The sequence below is a fragment of the Esox lucius genome, chromosome 7, assembly GCF_011004845.1.
Source record: "Esox lucius isolate fEsoLuc1 chromosome 7, fEsoLuc1.pri, whole genome shotgun sequence".
NCBI lineage: Eukaryota > Metazoa > Chordata > Actinopteri > Esociformes > Esocidae > Esox > Esox lucius.
The window spans coordinates 19,220,284-19,233,704 of record NC_047575.1 but is presented as its reverse complement, the minus strand read 5'-3'; the positions used below and the strand labels follow the sequence as shown (position 1 = coordinate 19,233,704).

At 45.1% G+C, this 13,421-nt stretch overlaps 2 protein-coding genes across 3 annotated transcripts in view; one reads left to right on the top strand and one right to left on the bottom strand.

The window, feature by feature from the left end:
• Positions 1 to 48: 48 nt before the first annotated feature.
• Positions 49 to 6,009, top strand: LOC105026969. 2 transcript variants are annotated; one of them, XM_010898819.4, is made up of 2 exons: positions 49 to 214; positions 2,240 to 6,009. In XM_010898819.4, exon 2 carries the CDS (start codon positions 2,248 to 2,250, stop codon positions 4,573 to 4,575), a length of 2,328 nt encoding a protein of 775 aa, XP_010897121.1. In that variant the 5' UTR covers positions 49 to 214; positions 2,240 to 2,247; the 3' UTR covers positions 4,576 to 6,009. The 2 variants fall into 2 exon arrangements, with proteins under 2 accessions (XP_010897121.1, XP_019903478.1); XM_020047919.3 differs by lacking the exon at positions 49 to 214 and adding an exon at positions 1,373 to 1,664.
• Positions 6,010 to 7,496: 1,487 nt separating this feature from the next.
• The window catches only part of brwd3 (bromodomain and WD repeat domain containing 3), a 33,205-nt gene continuing 27,280 nt past the window's right edge, over positions 7,497 to 13,421 (bottom strand). The window contains exons 32-40 of the mRNA XM_029120717.2: positions 13,095 to 13,220; positions 12,921 to 12,993; positions 11,895 to 11,948; positions 11,419 to 11,562; positions 11,108 to 11,260; positions 10,802 to 10,974; positions 10,627 to 10,715; positions 10,374 to 10,511; positions 7,497 to 10,147 (exon numbers count right to left, since the gene is read on the bottom strand). Of these exons, the coding sequence (XP_028976550.2) occupies positions 9,321 to 10,147; positions 10,374 to 10,511; positions 10,627 to 10,715; positions 10,802 to 10,974; positions 11,108 to 11,260; positions 11,419 to 11,562; positions 11,895 to 11,948; positions 12,921 to 12,993; positions 13,095 to 13,220 (1,777 nt within the window). The 3' untranslated portion in view covers positions 7,497 to 9,320. The remainder of the gene's footprint in view (positions 10,148 to 10,373; positions 10,512 to 10,626; positions 10,716 to 10,801; positions 10,975 to 11,107; positions 11,261 to 11,418; positions 11,563 to 11,894; positions 11,949 to 12,920; positions 12,994 to 13,094; positions 13,221 to 13,421) is intronic.

Below are 13,421 nucleotides of genomic sequence, written 5' to 3'. Positions count from 1 at the left end.
AGCTGAGAAAACAAGTGCGCGGTAGAACTTCAGTTTGTTTCAGTAGGCTACCACTGTCGTGTTGGACAGCGATCAAACACGAACCTACAGCTCACAAGATAACAGCGCACCGTGCACTGTCTACTGGTCGGAGATCCCAATTAAACCTGTTGGGTATCTATTGTTGTGTTGCTCTGTATACTTTGGCTAAGTTCTACCCTTTCATAGGAGTCAGGTGAGTAGGCTGCACTAGATTATTTAATTGCATGATGCACATCATTTTTATATTGCATTTGGTACAATAATTACTGGGAAATGCAAATAAAAAAAATCTGAATGAAGTAGACCAAACAAGATAACGAGCAAATGCTTATTTAATAGGCTAATGATTTGCACTGTCCATAGATGGATTAAACAATAGCAAACAATGTTGTCCTACCAAATGTAGCCTATTGCATCATATATATATGAATGTAGTAGGCTAAACTCACCACAAATGTGTTTACTGTGAAAATATAAAAACGTGAAAATATTTTTTGTTAAAAATTATGTTTAGCTGTTGTTAATATTTCTTTGTTTAGGCTAATGACGAGCTTCTAGCCTAAATAATATTTTGGTAAATGCAATACTGTGCACATGCGGCATCATGTCGATGATATAGCTATAGCTTAGCTAAAATTTTAATAAAACTCGAAACAACTGATTGGTAACCTACAAGATCAATTCTTATCAACAGCACTGCTGCTAAAGCCTGCATATCAAAAGTCTCGCTTACTGGGTGCAATAATGAGAATATGTGAGATGTGGTGATGTTGGTTAGTGGTTACAGGCATGCAGAAAATCCAGGAGGAGACGCGGCAAGGGTGCTTTATTCACTGACTGTATGACTCATACGGTCTTATCTAAAGAGTGGGTGCAGGCGGGCGGGTTTACATGAGACAACATTTCTGCAGCATGCGTCTTGTACATTATTGACTCCATAACAAATGTCCTTTCAAACTTTTTGAGCATGTGGAAAGTAGCCTATACCTGCACATCCCAGCTGTTGACCTCAGACCACTGCTCAAGGGAAATCTGTCCAAGTTGGTTTAATTCGCTGGGAGGGTATACCTAGTTTTGCGAATAAGCTATAATCATATTTTTTACGTGGCAATTGATGTGTTTATAGACGAGCGTGTGATTCAGTGAGTTAATGTCTATCCATTTCTAGGCCAAAGTTTAAAATACAAAACATCTGCAGTTTAAAAGGGTACTGGTGAATTGTATGCAAACAGGGACAAGGGGCGAGTTCGACCGGATCACTTTTGGCAAATCCGTGGATGTCGTGGTCACTGCATTCACACGCGCCGCCCCTTCTCTCCGAGATTATCATTCCGGAAGTCAAACGGCCACTTATTTTTACTTAACACATTTCGACAACATTGCTGGTTATAGTGCTTCTTAACATTCAATAGTAAAAATGTGGTTATTCAAACGATGAGCAATTAAAAAGTTTACCACACCATGGAGTCATGGTGTAAGGAATGTCTTTTTGTTTGGTCACCAAAGCAATGACTGACCAATTTATAAGCAATTCACAAAAGATTTAAACCCAATTCCAAGTGAACGTTTTAACTATAACTTTGTACTGAGAGGATTTGTTTGGGATAACTAATATGGTAAATCTTACACCTCCAGCTCAGTGAGTAAGTTGGAGCTATTGCAAGATGCTTGCCTGTTAAATCCACTTAGATCTCCACAAGTGTATATGCTTAGGGGTTGATTTAGGATTGTGGATTAGTCTTTAATCACAGATTAATGTATACAAATTAGTGTAAGATATTTTAGCGTTTTATGGTTCTCATTCATGGATTGTACAACGTACACTCACTCTAGAATTATTTTTTCAGTGTATGAAATAGTCTATGGGGTTTGGAGACATTTATAAACAATGGCAATATTATGATGTCGTTTTCAGGTTTTATTGCTTTAAAAGCCCATTAGTGTCTGACTTTCAGTTTACACAGCTGCACATCCCCTGACTTCACTCCATACTTTCAACTACAGTCAGTTGCTTTACCATTCAAACGCGGCAAAGGTTTGCTTCTCCTCTGAGAGGAAGTTCCAAGCTGGTTAACTTCCTGTTTAATTTTTCATTTTACATCTCCTCCTTCCTGCTGAGCCAGTCTCTTAGTATTACCAACACAGCTGTTTTAGTTAATTGTGCAGTCTGTGCCCAAATAACCAGTTTTTGCAAATACATTGTTCTATCATTTTGCAGGTAAACCCATGATAATGGAGCTTCAAATGGATAGAAGATTCCACAACTTGACCCTGGAGCAAGTCCAAACTCTGGACCAAGTTTTAACTGAGGTGATCCCCATTCAGGGCAGAGGGAATTTCCCTACCCTGGAGGTGAGACCAAAGGACATCATCCATGTGGTGAAGGACCGGCTGGTGGAGAGGGAGATTAGGGTCAGGGACATCCGCCTCAACGGCTCCACCGCCAGCCATGTGATGGTCAGGGACAACGGCACAGGCTACAGAGACCTGGACATCATATTTGGAGTAGAGCTGCCCAGACAGGAGGACTTTCAGGTCATCAAGGAGGTGGTGCTGGGCAGCCTGCGTGACCTCCTTCCCCATGGGGTTAACAGGCGCAAGATCACCTGCCTCACCATGAAAGAGGCCTACGTGCAGAAGATGGTTAAGGTTTTCAATGAGCACGACCGCTGGAGCCTAATCTCTCTGTCCAATAACAGGGGTAAAACTGTGGGGCTCAGGTTTGTAAGTTCTCTGCGACGCCAATTTGAGTTCAGTGTGGACTCATTCCAGATTATATTGGACCGTATGTTGGAATCATACTGGGAGACTGAGAGGAGGCAAATGGGTCAGTGTGAGGGATTGGAGTTACAGAATGGAAACGTGTTACATCCGGATGTAGGGGCAGAGAAACCCACAATGGAACCACTATATGCTTCTTCCTCTGATAATCTAAAAGAGAATAAAGACAAAGACTCAATGACACACTTGTCTGAAAGTTTGTGCCACAGTGGAGAGGTAATTGTACAAGAGGAAGAGTCACTGCATCTGATGGATGTGCATGCAACTGAAAAACAAGAGCCACGGGAAGTTTTAGAGGTAGAGAGAGAAGAGCTCCACCTGGGATCTTTGGAGAATGAGGAAGAAGAGGGAGTAACCGTTGATATAGTACTCGAAAGGGTAGAGAAACCAATGCCATTTGTTCAGAAGACCGATGATCCCTCAGTTAAATCATCCGAAACACTGACAGACTTGATGAATCCTCTGGTGTCAAATGTATCTGTAAACCCTCAATGTAGCACAGAGGATTCAAAAGACATCAAACCATCCCCTTTGTTGCTCACAGAGAACTCCGTACTGCTGGAGGAAACACAACTTCAAGTGATGGCTCAATCTACATCCCAAGTGTGCTCTGTGGTCACCCAAAACTTAAACCATGAAAATGTTTTCCCTCCCCCAGCCAAAAAAACCTGTAACACATCCCAGGAAATGGTTTCTGACTATTGTCCCTCACCTAAACCACCACGGAAGATGTCACGAAAGATGAGCAGCATCTCTTCACTCCCTGAAAAATGGTCTTTGTTGAAAGATTTATCAGATCTTACAACGCAGCTGTTTGAGCCTATTGAATTACTCTCAACACCACCACCAAATCCCTCTCTTTTAGATGCAGATCAAGGCGCTGATCATTATTCAACCTCCTCAGGGTCCAGACGAAGGAACTCAGAGGGAACTAAAGCCCTCACAGATCACCTTACTCCAGCTGTGTCATCCCATGACAAACATATCTCACCCCACACAATAGAACAAATAGTCAGGGTGAAATATTCAAAAAAGCCTCCAGACTCAGAACCTACTCAGGATCCAGTGTCCATTCAAACCACAGTGGACAACGTCCCAGAGACGGAACCCGCTGCTGCTCAGGAACCAAGGCCACCAGAGACAATGTCAGTGCTTCCAGGGGCGTTGGCAAGCTCAGCTCCAAAGGACAAGGCCGGCATCACTGTGGTAGTGGAGTGCATGTACGGGGATTTTGACCAAGCCATGGATCATCTACGCTTGCGACTCATTGCCACCCATAACCCAGAAGAGATCAGAGGAGGTGGGCTTTTGAAGTATAGTGATCTTCTGGTTAGGAACTTCAGGCCAGCCAGCGAAACAGAGATCAAATCCCTAGAGCGCTACATGTGCTCCCGCTTCTTTATTGACTTTCCCGATGTCAGCGAGCAGCAGCGAAAGATCGAGGCCTACCTGCGCTGCCACTTTGTTGGCGACGAGGAGACGAGTAAGTATGACTACCTGATGACCCTGCGGCGAGTGATAGATGAGAGCACAGTGTGTCTGATGGGACACGAGAGGAGGCAGACACTCAATATGATCACTGTCCTAGCTCTGAGGGTGTTGGGGGAACAGAACGCCATTCCCAACACGGCCAACGTCACCTGCTTCTACCAGCCTGCGCCGTACATGGCCGACCCCATTTTCAGCAGCTACTACATTCCCCAGGCAGCGCAGCACCCCCTCGTTTACCACCCCTACCCTTTACATGTCCACATGCAGACTGGACTGGTGTAGCCCCGGCATGTGAAGGGGGTAGAGCATGCGGGCTGCTTTCTATAGGGTTTTACTCCTGTAACCAGAGGCACAAAAAGGGATTTTAACGCAGGCAGGTATGGGCGCAATTCAGTGCTTTGACAAGATGCTGCCTATGACGTGAGAGATAGTGGACACAGAATGGGGGAGGGTTGGAACTTTGTCTTTGGATAAAGGCCATCATTGTTTCCAGATGAAAAATGTTTTAAAATGGGAGAGAGAATGGCTAATTATTCAGCTGAGGGAAAATGTCAGAGAAAAAGGACAGTTTACGTGGTGGTTTGAGCTGCTGCAGCAGGGTGGTCAGATTTAGTCTTCCTTGCCTTGCTGAGATGGGGGACAGGGGACTTTACTGTCAATTAATGACAATGTTGTTTAAAATGACAGAAATACTGTACGGAGGAAGCAGATGGAATGTTTCTGATATTCTCTGCTTAGGTAGAGTGGAGTCCAGTAAACTGCTGCAGTGGATGAAGGTAAAAACACTTCAAATTATAAAGTCAAAGCATCACCAATAAAGACCAAAATAACAACAGAATGTGTACAAATGAAACAGTATCTGAATGAGCCAAACTACTGTGCTGCATTTTAGAGGGAACGTCAATATATTATCAGTGGTTGTTCTTAATCAACTTTCTTGAAGTGATCATACTTGTGTTTAGCATTGTATTGTAACCTCACAAATCTTGATATGACATTATCAGTTGTGCTTAAGTCTTGAGAAAATGTGGAGTTCATATTGATTTGTTATTTGTTGTTTTGCATCCTTGGTAAATATTTCAGTGTCAGTGAGTGACTACAGTAAATGATCAAGGCAAAATCAGGGGTTGGTAAGTTGAATGTGAATTTCCATGGTTTTAAGGAATCACCCCTCAGTTTAGTAGGGTAGTATTCAGATGTAATAGAGATCCAAGTTACAACAGAAACAAAATGACACAGCAAATTTAGATTTAGTGTCACGTTATTTCTCAGTGTGCCATTTCATTATATAAGATACACAAGAGGTACTTTCAAAGACCCACACCATGTATTTTAAGCACAGGCATGACCAGGAGTTACTCTAGTAGGCAACTGAAGCACAATGTAAACATACGCAGACTTACTGTTAATTAGTGGACTATAATTGTGTCAGATGTATTTGTGATTCACCAATTCTAATAGATTAAACGTATATGTAGCTGTGCAGTAATCTGGTACTTTCCATATACCATAGCTAGCTTGACTGTGAAATGTAATTCAGTGATCTATGTTGGAACTCTTTAAGTAGAATTATTGAGGCATCTGAATTTGTTCTGGAGCTACTTCATATATTAGTGGAGAGAAACATACATTTTCATGATCTCTATATCCCCATTCATATTCAAATATTTGCTCAATTTGTATTGTAATTTTGATAATAAAACTCATGCATTTGAACACTGATTTCTTTTTTGCACTCATCCGTGATTTAGGGATGGTGAATGTCATTACCCTGGAGTGAACATGGCTTTGTGCTGCTAAATGTAAATATCATTGCTTTCTGACAGGTGAAAAGGGGAGGTGACATGCTTGGTTTTCTGCCCAAATTGATACATACGCGAGCTTCCATCCAAAGACCCTCAACATCATTGCAGGCTCTGGTTGTACTGAGGCGCCACGCGTCAGTGGAGTGCAGAGTGCTGCTGCTAGCTGGGTGTCTGACTCACCTCTCCAGTACATTAACAAGATTGGTTGTCCATAGCCCAGCCCTGCTAGCTGAGTCACCTCAATCATATGGCTAACTGGCTGCTAACCAACCACTCCACTGGACTAGTCCACTCTCCTCCTAGACTGCGTACCCTATCCTGGGCTACTCCTCCCTCTGAGACAGAGAACTTTGTGAGGGAAGTGTTCAGGGGCGGTCAGGGACAGGGCCAGTGGGATTGACATCACTGCAGAGATGGGGCCCACGGTGCATCTTTATGACTCATCATCATGGCTCTTTAAGGGGGCAGCCAGAAATGACTCACATCACCAAGCCAGGGAGGGGTTTTAAAAGGCCAGACGAGTGGCTATTGTGGAATTTACAGGGCCTTGGGGAAGAGTGGCAGCACAGCTTTTGACTGACAGGATGTGCAAACCATGTCATAAAGCCTCAAATGATAACATGTTGACGGCATGCAGTCTGGGAAAACATATCAGGTACAGGACAGAACGGCAGGAACACCTGGTGAGAGGAAGCGTGAGTCAGGTCTTATTTTTCAATGAGACGTGACAGAACATGAACATCCCGGTTTTCTACATGGCGATTGATGTGAGCATGTTTGTGTTTGGTTCAGGGAATGTTATCAAGTGGAAAAACAAACAAAAAAAACTGTCAAACCAAGTTGAGAAAATCTATGTTGCTCCTTTATTAAAAAAACAAAAAAACAATCAAACATTGTGTAGAAAAAAAGACAGTCACATAAACAGATTATTACACCTAGAACGCCATCATTGCTGGACTGGGAAACTACTATCTGCTGCTTAGTGGCATGCCCATTGACCATATATTATATGAAGAGAACATGTTGCCTAAACAATGGGTAGGAATCTATTCTATCCATCACTTGTCTAAGTGACATTTTCAAACTCTACCCACACAGAGTTTCAGACTTAGTAAATGCTGGGTTGCGATTGACTAATCAAAACCCTGCTTAATGAATTAATTTCCCAGAGTTCTATCTTTTGTAGTGTGGCAACATGACAGTGGCATGGCCCATTACATGATATTTCAACCCCAATATACTAGGAGGAATCATGGGCTACAGGCGCTGGGTAGATCCTCAGGGCATTGGGAGCAGAGGACTGACTTCTACACTTATTGTTATGGTGCGCACACACGCACGCACACACGCACACGCGCACGCACACACGCACACACGCACGCACACACGCACGCACGCACGCACACACACACGCACACACACACGCACACACACACACACGCACACACACACGCACACACGCACACACGCACACACACACACCTGGCTGTCTGTTCCGTAGGCAAGGTCACCTAGTGGCTCAGCTGTGACCCGTCTATCTGACCATTGAGCCAGCAAACACAACCCTCTGTTCAATAATGCTCACAACAGCCCAAGACAGGAGTATTTGTATACAAAGGTGTTGAATATTATTGGCACAATTTATCTGAGATTTGTACAAAAACAAATAAAAAGTCCTTTGCTTATAACTGCATGGAGAAAAAGCGGTCCTTTGCTCTTTGTGGGATCAGAGTAAAATCTGAGAGGGCAATGGATACTCAGCCCAACAAAAGACATCCCCGATTCAGCTGCCACATAAAATAGATACATGTGCAAACATTTCACCATCAATATTAGCTAAGGAATAATTGCAAAGTGTATAATACAGTGAAAAAATATAAATATTTCTGTAGTTAAAAAAAGTTTTTTTTTTCTCTCCATGAGGTGAAGTGAGTGGTGGCTATGGGCGAGCCAGTCCCTAAAGCATCACAATGTATCTGGGTTTGTGTTCGAACCAATGGCTGGTTGGAGCATTCTGGGTTGAAAGACGCTGCCCTGGAAGTTAGAAATTAATGTGTGCATTTGATTTTGATTCAATCCAAGAAAGTATGCTGCAACCAACAGAAAGAGAACTGGTTCTGACCCTCCAATACAATCGCTCTGCATCTCTCCAAATTGCCCTCACTTCACTCTACTACCACACCGGACATCAACCCTACAACCTACTGGAGGAGACGGTCAAGCCTCCAAGAAAACCTACTGTATGTGCAAATATACAACCTCTGCAAAACTCAGGAGGATTGGGGGATATAGCGTCAAACACATTCAGTGGCCCAGGAGTTAATGAAGGAGGTACGTCTGCCTCTAATTCAACCATGGAACATTGTACTGTAGACATGCAGCATTTCATTACATGACATAATTAATGATGTAGGAAGGAAGTCACCACCTCAACTAATTAGAACCAATCTGTTCCCACACAAGGATAAAAAAGAAAAAAAAGAATAAAGTCTTGAACTAAAACCCACAGACACAGCAGTAGTCCTCTATGACCTAGCCTGGATCCTCTATGACCTAGCCTGGACGCTTAGAAGAGATGCGGTGAATGAGCACACGTTCACCTCCTAAAGGGAAGGCTGGAGGCTTGGGAGGATTAAGCATCAATCTAAAAACATGGTGTAGGAGGTTATGATGTACTCCGCACACAGAACACACATGGGGGCAGAGGAGGCGACACGGCCAGTCATCCAAATGGAAAACAGCCTAAAGTCTCCTGGAGACAAAACACATGAGCACCGGTTGTTGGCTTCTCTTGAGCCTTTGTTGCATGTCCAGGAAGAATGGAGGTAGAGAGAGACAATGGTCAGGAGAGAGAGAGATGGACGAACAGAAGTGAGAAAGAGGACAGGAGTTAGGTGTTGCTTTAAGGCCCAAGAGAACAGTAAGGCGGAGGTGAGTGAGGTGACTGACTGGGTCTATGTTGATGAGTAGCTCTGAAGACCACGAGGGAGATTCCTTGGCTAGATTATCAGGAGCACCACTGCCAGAAGAGTTGTAAACAGTCTCCTACACAAAATTATATATATATATAAAAAAAAATCATAATTAAAAAGCAAAATCCCTGAAGTATTAATTTAGTCCACTGTACAGTCTACAGCCAGTTTCCACCTGGTGGTAAGGTAGTTGGGGTTTGGTAAGGATTGTAAAAGAGCAGTCTGAGGTGGTTTGAGGGGCTCGTGGGCGTCAGTGGTTCCAGCCCATCAGGTGGCTGACCCGGGCCTTCTCAGTCATGCGGCGTACCCGTCCAGAGCGGGACATGCCCAGGTTGAGGGGATCCTCGGGGGTCCCTGACTCATCGTCTGACTCGTCGTTGTACAACACTGTCCTGCGGCCCTGGTTCCTGGTGTTCACACGGACACACTTACTGCGGCTACTTTTCTGACCACCCTCAGCTTTCCCCTTCCCCTCACCCTGCTCCTCCTCAGAGTCCTCCTCCTCAGAGTCCTCCTTTTCCTCAGGCTCCTCTTCCTCCTCCGGCTCCTCTTCCTCCTCCTCCTCATCATCCGCTCCACCCTCTGCTTGTTGCTGTAGGGGCTCCTCCTCTTCTTCCTCCTCTTCCTCCTCCTCTTCTTGCTCCTCCTCTTCATTGTCTTCATCTTGCTCATCCTCAACTTCCTCCTCCGGCTCCTCTTCCACAACCTGGACTCGTGCTCTCTTGGCTCTCTCTGGAGCCTCCTCTTCCTCCTCCTCCTCCTCCTCCTCCTCTTCTTCTTCTTTTCGCCTCCTCTTCCCAGAGACGGCCATCTTGGGTTTGTGGCCTGTTTTTAGACGTGGAGCTTTGCTGTAGTCATGATCGCCACCGTCCACAAACTTCCCAACATCCGTCTCACTGTCCGACTCACTGCCTGACGATGATGAGGAAGACGAGGATGATGACGAGGAAGAAGATGAGGATGATGATGATGATGATGAAGAACTGTTGGATCCTCCAGACCCCTCTCCCTCATCGTCCGGCAGAAGTCTTCGCCTGTGGCTCTGTCTAGCGCCATTGGTGAGAGGCCTGCTGCGATCTGGAGAGGGAAACACAGGCTTCTGTCAAAATCCGTTCGGTTTCTCAGATTTTGGCAGTAGTAAAAACATGTCACTGACGACATTATCTGCTTTCATTTTACCAGGGCGACTTCAAACTCTCAAGAAGTCAAGAACTATCATCCATGTCTATACATAGCTTTGTGAAACGCCTCTGTAAAGGACTTCTAGCCACTTTCTGTTGGTTACGACTCAGTGTAGTAATACCTGAGCTCTTGACGGGCGTGGTTCGGCTGCGGGTGACACGGTCGGCCCCTGGGCCCACACTGTGGCTGCCTGTCCCTGAGCTAGAGGATGATGAGGGCTGGCTGTCCTCATCCGCCACCACGCTGCTCGCCTCAGATGCTGCAACAGCAGCAGGTCCAGTTACCACACAGCCTCTCATCGCCTCAAGCTTTTCACACTTCTCTCACACACACAGCCACACGAGACACAGACAGACGCACACGACAACCCTTACCTTGAGAAGGCCGGCGAGACCGGCTCTTCGATGAGGTCCGGGATTTTTTGGGTGTGGCTTTTTTCCCTGACTTGTGCTTCCCTTTAGGACTGGAGATAAAAAGACAGGATTTGAGGTGGAACCTAACAGGTTGTAGTATATGACAGCTGGTTTTATAGTGGTTAGAGAGTTCAACCTGGAGGGTTGGCTGGTGGGAGGGGAGCTGCCTCCACTGTGCAGTCTCTTCCTGTAGCTGACACTCTGGCGACTCCTCCTCCGCTGGTTCTGCACTGCAGATTTGTAGTCAGAGATGATGGAGATGATTTGTCTTTCAAAGAAGGCTGATAAGCTCAGAGTCATGGTATAGATCTAGAGGGAAAACAACGAAGATCAAAAGACCGTTCTGTCGTAGAACAACGGTATAAATCATTGAGATACAGTTGGACCCCTTTGTTCCTACAGCCCAGTCGTTAAAAATAACAGTCAGAACTGGTTCTCTAACCTGAGACTTCTTGTTGGGTGTGTAGGCCTTGGAGTTGCTAAAAATGAGGCGGACGTCTTTGGCAAACTCCATGGGGTTTTCATAGTTCCCGACGACCAGCGTCTCTGTTACAGTCCCCAGGTCCATTGGAGTGTCAATAATGTCACGGTAGTCCTGGGAGAGGAAGGAGAGAGTGCAGTGTGTTGGATATCTGAAACCACTTTCTATCCACACATTCATGGTTGGTAGCTTGTCATTTATTAAGGGTTAGGGGAAAGGCATTGGGGGTCCTCTGTGTATGAGTAGTGATGCTGACCAGGGAGGAGTCTTACTGGATAGGTGAAGAGGTCCACAGGCTGTCTAAAAGGCTCAGAGTCAGGGCTGTCCATCATACGCCGCAGCAGCTCCCGACACTGGCCCCGCCACGCACGCACATCCAACACTACCCCACGCTTCTTAGGACTGGCATTGGCCCGCTGGCAGCAAGAGAGAGGGAATGTTTCCAGTTAAGTGAAGAGAGATAAGGGGGCAAAGGACAGTCATGGCAACAACATATAAATCCATGTCTGATAAACCTGTCCCCCATTTCAGAGATACGACTGGTTGGGGACTGACATCAGCTGGGGGGAGGGGTGGTGGTGTCTGGGGCGGGACTGACAACAGGAGGTCGGGGGGGGGTCTGGTTGGGGACTGATACCAGAAGACTAAGGGGGGGGGGGGGGGGGGGTGAAGAAAGACACCAGGAGGTGGGGGGGTCTGGTTGGGGACTGACATCACTGTTGATGAAAGGAGAGGAAGCCCTTCTTACCCGTTGTCCTGTGGAGGTCCCTGGAGTGTCAGAGTCCACATCTACCTCAGCAGTCTGCAAACCAACACAATTCAAATGTCACCATCCACAAGCTCGTACTGTTTCCAAATGTTTGAGTTACAATGTGGGATTAAAAGTAAATTGAATATTTCTGTTTACTTAATATTTTGTCTAGACAGTTCAGTCAAAGTGAGACATAACACTAAAACAATAATAATAATAATAATAAATATAACATCTTGATTCCAGTCAATACATCTATATGCATTTAACGGCGATAAAAGCTCTTAGTGTTTTTGGTCTAAGTGCTTTGACCACCAATATAAATTATTCTCTCCCACAATGGAATTGTGAGGGGGCTACAGAAGGGTCTTCGTCTTTGTGTGTGGCTGTGTGTGTGGGTTGAGTACAGACAACTATCAATAACGCTGACACTCGTGGTCAGATTTTTACTCAACTCAAAATTACACTGATAGGCAAAGGGAGGAAGGGCATCATTCATAGTTAAAAAAATAAAGGCTTGGATACTAATAAACATTGGATTTGACATTTACACTTTCAACACATTTTTAACCTCTCACCACCCTGGTCACCTAAAACATCTCTCACCACTAGATCACCCTGCTAACCTAAAACGTCTCTCACCACTAGATCACCCTGCTGACCTAAAACGTCTCTCACCACTAGATCACCCTGCTGACCTAAAACGTCTTGAACTGATTTTCACTGAGATTTTTATTTTTTTTCTCATATCCCAAATCTCAGTGATTATTGCCTTGCCACTTTGCAACTACCACACAGCAGGTGAGGAGAATATTTTCCTGTGTGTTCTTTGCACATTCTTGCCTTCCACATATTTGGTGAACAGATTCCCCAGCCAACAACCACAACATTCAACTCCATGGCAGTAATATAGCCAAATGTACAATTCAGGGGCCCTAAAAACAAAATTAAATATTGATATCCAAAATGTTCTGTGGGTGTGAAAATCTCCTGAAGACACAGTAGCTCATCCTAACGTCTCACCTCGTCTTCAGCACTGCTCATCTCCGTCTTCACCTTGTGGTACAGATCTAAGATGTCGGTGCAGCTCTGGTCCCTGACAAAACCACAGTGGGTCATATTTTCAGTCCAAACCAAGTTATTCTGCACTGATTTGACTTCTTCATTCATATGAACATGAACCCAGGGATGCCTTACCCGATGTAGCGGAGGAGAACGTCAGTCACCACCTTGGCTGCTGCCACAATGGGGCTATGGGGCTCATTGAAAGTGCGGGCGTTGTGCTCGATGTAGCGCACCTCCCACATCAGAGCCGAGATCCGCCTAGGAGAGATAAACACCCGGAGGAGATCAGCTGAGTGATTCATGCATCTCCCCAAACATACCACAGTCCCATTACAACTACATAATACAATGGGTTTGAGTGCAACCATTAAAATTGGTTTCAAGGATGAATCCAGTGAATGTGGTTGGTCTGAGTGGGTGATGTAGTACAGCAGTGTGGGCGTTGGTCAGAGGGGGTGA

Excerpts from the sequence above, each read along its gene's own strand:
- LOC105026969 (XM_010898819.4), top strand. The coding sequence starts at position 2,248 with ATGATAATGGAGCTTCAAATGGATAGAAGATTCCACAACTTGACCCTG.